Raw genomic sequence first — 6000 nt, 5'->3', positions numbered from 1 at the left:
AACTCCGCACTGTGCATCTCTTCAGCTACACGGGGGCCCTCGAGGTCCGCCAACGTGAGGCTGGCCGCCTTGCGCTGGGAGTCCATGGATATGTCACGAACGAGGCCGTACAGGGCGACCTCGGATGGTCGTCCTTTGAAGCGCGTGAGACCACAGCCAAACTTGCCATGCATGCGTCGCCTGAGTGCTCTGCCCGACGGTAGATGGTCCAGGGAGGTGTACAAGTACATAGTACTTAAATGCTTCAACACCAGGATGCTCCGAACTCGGAGACTGGCCGAAAAGTACGGAATTCCGCAAGCCGGCCTGTCAGAGGTACCCCAGCCTGCGTGGAGAAAGAAGATCCGCAACCAGGTTCGGGAAGCAGAAACAGAGAGATGGCTCAGAGAAACAAAGGCGAAGTCATCTCTGGCGGTATACTCCAGTGTCAAGCATACCATCACTAAAGCAAACCTCTACGACAACACACGAGGTAGCGGGCTGCTTTGCGAGGCACGGAGTGGCGTGCTGCGCGCAAAGACAATACGAGCGAAATACACCGAGGACTTGGATACCCGGTGCCCCAGGTGCGGCGCGGCCGACGAGACCATCCAACATGTAGTGATTGAGTGCCCAGAACTGCGACCCGCCCCCACTACAACAGCGACAACACCAACGGAGGCGCTTTTGACAGCACTCGGTCTACAGTCGATGTCATCACCCGAAGAGACTAGGGTAATCATGAGGGCAGTGGAGACGACAAAGCGCCGCCTCGAGGACTGGTGGCGCAACAGAGAAGCCTGTTAAATTTCTTCTTTCTCTCTCTTTCTTACTTCTTCGGACTACTTGACTGAACATTTGGGTTAGAATTTTCTCTCACTCCTCAATTTTTTCTACCCGTTTCTCCTGGCCTGATCCAGAACTTTGTGATCCCCCGATACAAAGGGGAATGGCCGCATCAGCATTAGCATCAGCATCATCAGAAGAAGAAGAAGAAGAAGAAGAAGAAGAATGCTCGGTCACCCGCAGCTATAGCTCGCGGTTCTAATTACAGTGTTGACTAAGCGCGCAGCACGTGGAACGGTTGATCAGTTTCGGCTGCTCGGTGATATATTCGTCTAATCTTAAGCTATTTTTTCTCATAATATTCAGAAGCAGGTTAATAAATTCAAACACATCTCCTGGTCATCCTGCTTGATCCTGCCTAAATTCTTTACGGATAAACTGGTGGGGAAAGTTTTTTCTAGTAGTGAACACGTTTGAATGTGCAGGGCACTCAACATTCATGGCACGCATGTTAGTTCGTGATACATCTTAGCCAATCTTGCTGAATGAACCCTGACTGCGCATCTGGCTTAGCTGACATTTTAACATTAAAGCGTAAAGGTCCTGTTTTGCAGAATATTCGACTTTGTCGGCGTGTACGGAGCCGTCATCGATGTCGCCGCTGGTGTGAGCAGAATATCACGGTTATTGCTGTGGCAGGCGATAGTTGTCAGGTGACACTTTGGTTGTACTTATTGATTTTAGTAAAGCCTTTGAGTGCATTTATTATAACATTCTAGAACATAAATTGCGTAGATATGTTGTCACGGGAAATGCATTACAGCTTTTTTATCATATCTCGATTAATGCGAACACTGCGCTACCATTGTTAGCTTATGCTCCTCCTTTGAATATGTTAAGTGTGGTGTTCCTCGGGGAAGCATATTAGGCCCTTTTCTGTTTATTTATATATTAATAACCTTGCAAGGATTACAGACGCGTCGAAATTTGTAATTTGCGCCAGTGATGCCAGCCTGTTCGTTTCCAGCAGAGACTGAAATGAATTACTGGTCACTGGAAATGCTATTTTAGAAAAGTTGCTACATTGGTCCAATCGTACCTCTTGGTTTAAAAGTTAACCACTAAAAATATAAAACGCTAATTTTCTTTTCTGTAAATCGTATAACATCCACACGTATTTCGCTAACCTTCGGAATCAATAACAATGAAGTCGTCACAAAGCATAAAAGCGTAGGAGTAATTTTTGGCAAGCATCTCAAGTGGTCTGTCCATATTCAACACATAACTCGTAATTTATCAAAACCTGTAAGTGTGCTGTGTCTATGTAGTGTTATGCTGCCAGAAATTAACAATATGATATACCATGCATTATTTCCCTCCCAGATTAACTATTGCCATTTCGTCTGGAGAACCACAGCCCATACACTTATAAACCAGCTTCTTTCCATTAACAAATAAGCAGCGGTCTTTCTTATCTCATCTGCAAACCACCTAGCACATACATCGCTGCTATTTGTTCAGTTCAGTCGTTCAGTCGTGTCCGACTCTTCGTGACCCTATGGACCATGTCACGCTACGATTTCCGGTCTCTCACTAGCTTCCTAACATCACATAACTTCATCTGCAGTGCCTCGAGGATGCCATCTAACCATCGCGTTCGCTGCCCACCCCTTCTCCGGCGACCCTCAATCTTTCCCAACATCAAATCTTTCTCCAGCGACTCCTCTCTTCTCATCAGATGACCAAAGTAGCTGAGGTTTAACTTTAGAATTTGACCCTCCAATGAGCAGTCAGGGTTTATGGTCGACAATATCGACCGATTTGATCTTCTGGCAGTCCAAGGAACTCTCAAGAGTCTTCGCCAGCACCACAATTCAAACGCGTCAATTCTTCGGTGGTCAGCCTTTTTCACAGTCCAGCTCTCGCATCCATACATCACAACTGGAAAGACCATAGCACGAGTTATACGGATCTTGGTTGGCAGTCTAATGTATCTGCTCTTTACTAAGCAGTCAAGGCTAACCATTGCTCTCTTTCCCAGAAGCAGGCGTCTCCTAATTTCATGGCTGCAGTCTCCTTCCGAGGTAATCCTGGAGCCCAAGAAGAGAAAATCTGTCACAGCTTCCACTTCTTGTCCATTGATGCTCCAGGACATGATAGGGCAAGACGCCATATTTTTTGTCTTTTTAATGTTCAGTTTAAGCCCAAACTTCTCACTCTCTTCTTGTACGCGCATCTCTTGAGTTCCACTTCACTTTCTGCCATTAAAGTGGTATCATCCGCATATCTAAGGTTGTTGATACGTTTTCCAGCAATCTTCACTCCAGCTGAAGACTCGTCCAGACCGGCCTTCCTCATGATGCACTCTGCATATAGGTTAAATAGGCAGGGCGACAGTATGCAGCCTTGCCTCAGTCCTTTCTCAATCGGAAACCAATCAGTAAGACCATGCCCAGTTCTGACTGTGGCCTCTTGTCCTTCATACAGGTTCCTGAGGAGACAGATGAGGTGAATTGGAACTCCCATCTCTTGGAGAGCTTGCCACAATCTGCTGTGATCTACGCAGTCAAACGCTTTCGCATAATCAATAAAGCAGAAGTAGATAGGTTTCTGGAACTCTCTTGCTTTTTCCATGATCCAGCGAAGGTTCGCAATTTAGTCACTAGTTCCTCTTCCCTTGCGAAACCCAGCTTGCACGTCCGGAAGCTCCCGATCCACACACTGCTGCAGCCTACCTTGGAGGATTTTCAACATCACCTTGCTAGCATGTGAAATAAGCGCGATCGTGCGGTAGTTGGAACAATCTTTGTCACTGCCTTTCTTTGGAATGGGGATGTAAACTGACCTCCTCCAATCCTGTGGCCACTGCAGGGTTGTCCAAATCTTCTGACATAATGTATGCAGAATGTTAACAGCGTCATGGTTGAGGTTTTGAAGCAACTCAGATGGAATGCCATCAATTCCGCTAGCTTTGTTCTTAGCAAGGCTCCCTAAGGCCCATTCAACTTCACTGTTCAGGATGCCCGGCTCAAAATCAGTAATCACAACCGTCTTATGTTGGGTTTGCACAATTGGGTCCTTCTTGTACAGTTCTTCTGTGTATTCCTGCCACCTCTTCTTTATCTCTGAGGCTTCAGTGAGGTCCTTGCCTCGTTTGTCCTTTATCACGCCCAGCTTAGCACAGAAGCTTCCTTTGATATCTTTGATTGTCTTATACAGAGCTCTTGTGTTCCTTAATTGGCTGTTGTCCTCAACTGCTTGGCACTGTATGTTCAGGAAGGCATTCTTATCTCTCCTTGCTATTATCTGAAAATCCGCATTGAGAACCTTGTATCTTTCTCTTTCCCCCATAACTTTTGCCATCTTCCTTTCCTCAGCTATTTGCAAAGAATCTTCAGATAACCAGTTTGCGTTCTTGCATTTCTTTTGCTTTGGAGCTACCTTAGTAGCAACTTCTTGTATTATATCACGAACACCAGTCCACATCTCTTCGGGCTCTCTGTCTTCTAGATCTAATTCTTGAAATCGATTCCTCACTTCCACAGCATATTCTAATGGAATTTGATCCAGATCATACCTGAAAGGCCTTCTAGTTTTCTGCGTTTTCCTCAATCGAAGCTTAGTTTTGGCAACAAGAAGCTGATGATCGTTGCCTCTTGTGCTGTTGAAAATGAGTATTCGTTATGGTCAGGTTGTTTTCTTGACAAAACTCTACTAGCCTCTGCCCAGCTTCATTTGGCTCGCCAAGACCGAACTTGCCTATAATTCCGGATATTTCTTCACTCCCGACCTTAGCATTCTAGTCTCCTGTGAGAAAAACCACGTCTGATGATGGGGTGCGGTCTAAAAAGCATTGTAGGTCCTCATAAAATCTCTCAACGTCAGCTTCTTCAGCAGTAGTGGTCGGTGCATAGACTTGGATAACTGTTATGTTGAAAGGGTGACCTTGGATCCGAAGTGAAATCATTCGGTCTATTTGTAATACATACTATTCCACCAGTGAACAAAATGCTGAAATGTAACATTTTGGTTGTAATGACATCAAAGGCTTCGCACCGGAGTAAATTCCTTCGCAAATTAGCATCCGTGAAAAAAAAAAGAGAAAAAAAAGACCAACCTAGGCATGCATGCCAAAAACTCACATGTGCAGTACCTCAACAACTTACTATGGGGTACAAAGGATTAACGTCTTGATACCGGATACATTGAATTCAAATGGTGTCATGAAAATTCCGGTCTCAAGAAAAATATCTTGATAAATATTTTCTGAAATATATCATGGATAACAACAGCTTTTTCTCTTGAGTATCCAGTGTTTCGTTATTTTAGCGTACTTCCTTTTGCTGTCTGTGTTATCTCAGAAATTATATATGCTTACTAGTGCAGTTTGTTTTCATCCTTATTCATTCCACAAGTGCTGAGTGGTAGCGCGCTCTGAATTTCTATATTTGATTTTTGCTTCATTGTAGTTTTTCTCCTTTTTCTTACCTGTTACATTGTCATGATGCATGAATTCACTCATTTATTATCCATTAGCATGTATAATATATTGTTAAATGAATGCTGCATGCTTTATGTTGTCCTGAAGAAGGCTCGGGACCCAGTCGAGCTACTTTGTAAATAGCTTTTTGCCCGGGGGCCCTTTTCTCTCCGTGTGAAATAAAGAAATTTTTGAACTGAATTGAATTGAATAAGTACGGTTGCATACTGATGTGGTAAGCAAGTTGTGTAACGTCACCACATAACACATAACAGGCGCCAATTTGGATAGCTCATTTGAGATGGAACAGTGGGGAATTGAACCCAACGGGATCTTAGACATGAAGTCGAACACGTTACCCCTAGGATGCTCAGGTACTTTTGCAAGATGTGGTTAAAGGGGGACCTAATACCGACGCCGCCTGGACCCATTCTATGCAGTTTATTTCGCATGCATCATGAACAACATTACATGATATTATTTGTGATGTATAGACTGTGCAAAGCGTACCTGACTTGCAGCACTGGACCACAAACATATGAGCGTATATTGGCAACGCGTCGCGGCAATGCCATACAGATCGCATTTTCTCCCAGGTTCACAACAAGGTGCAGCCCAACGTCGGAAAGCATCGAAAGTTTACCAGCAGGTAAGACTCTTCCAACCAATGTCACGCAGATGCAATCTCATTTTGCAGCGCAGAAGCTAAGCACATTCATACTTCCTGCCCAAACAGCCGGCGGCAGGAAAGCAAA

General features: G+C 44.7%; 1 protein-coding gene across 1 annotated transcript in view; it reads left to right on the top strand.

Annotated features, from left to right (window-relative positions):
* Positions 1-255: 255 nt before the first annotated feature.
* Positions 256-6000, top strand: part of LOC146190627 (alpha-tocopherol transfer protein-like) — a 29009-nt gene continuing 23264 nt past the window's right edge. Inside the window, exons 1-2 of the mRNA XM_084600217.1 lie at positions 256-566; positions 1380-1429. Of these exons, the coding sequence (XP_084456343.1) occupies positions 256-566; positions 1380-1429 (361 nt within the window). The remainder of the gene's footprint in view (positions 567-1379; positions 1430-6000) is intronic.

The sequence above is a fragment of the Amblyomma maculatum genome, chromosome 4 (assembly GCF_055883805.1).
Source record: "Amblyomma maculatum isolate TAMU_Amacu chromosome 4, ASM5588380v1, whole genome shotgun sequence".
NCBI classification, from domain to species: Eukaryota; Metazoa; Arthropoda; class Arachnida; order Ixodida; family Ixodidae; genus Amblyomma; species Amblyomma maculatum.
This window is presented reverse-complemented; position numbering and strand designations above follow the sequence as displayed.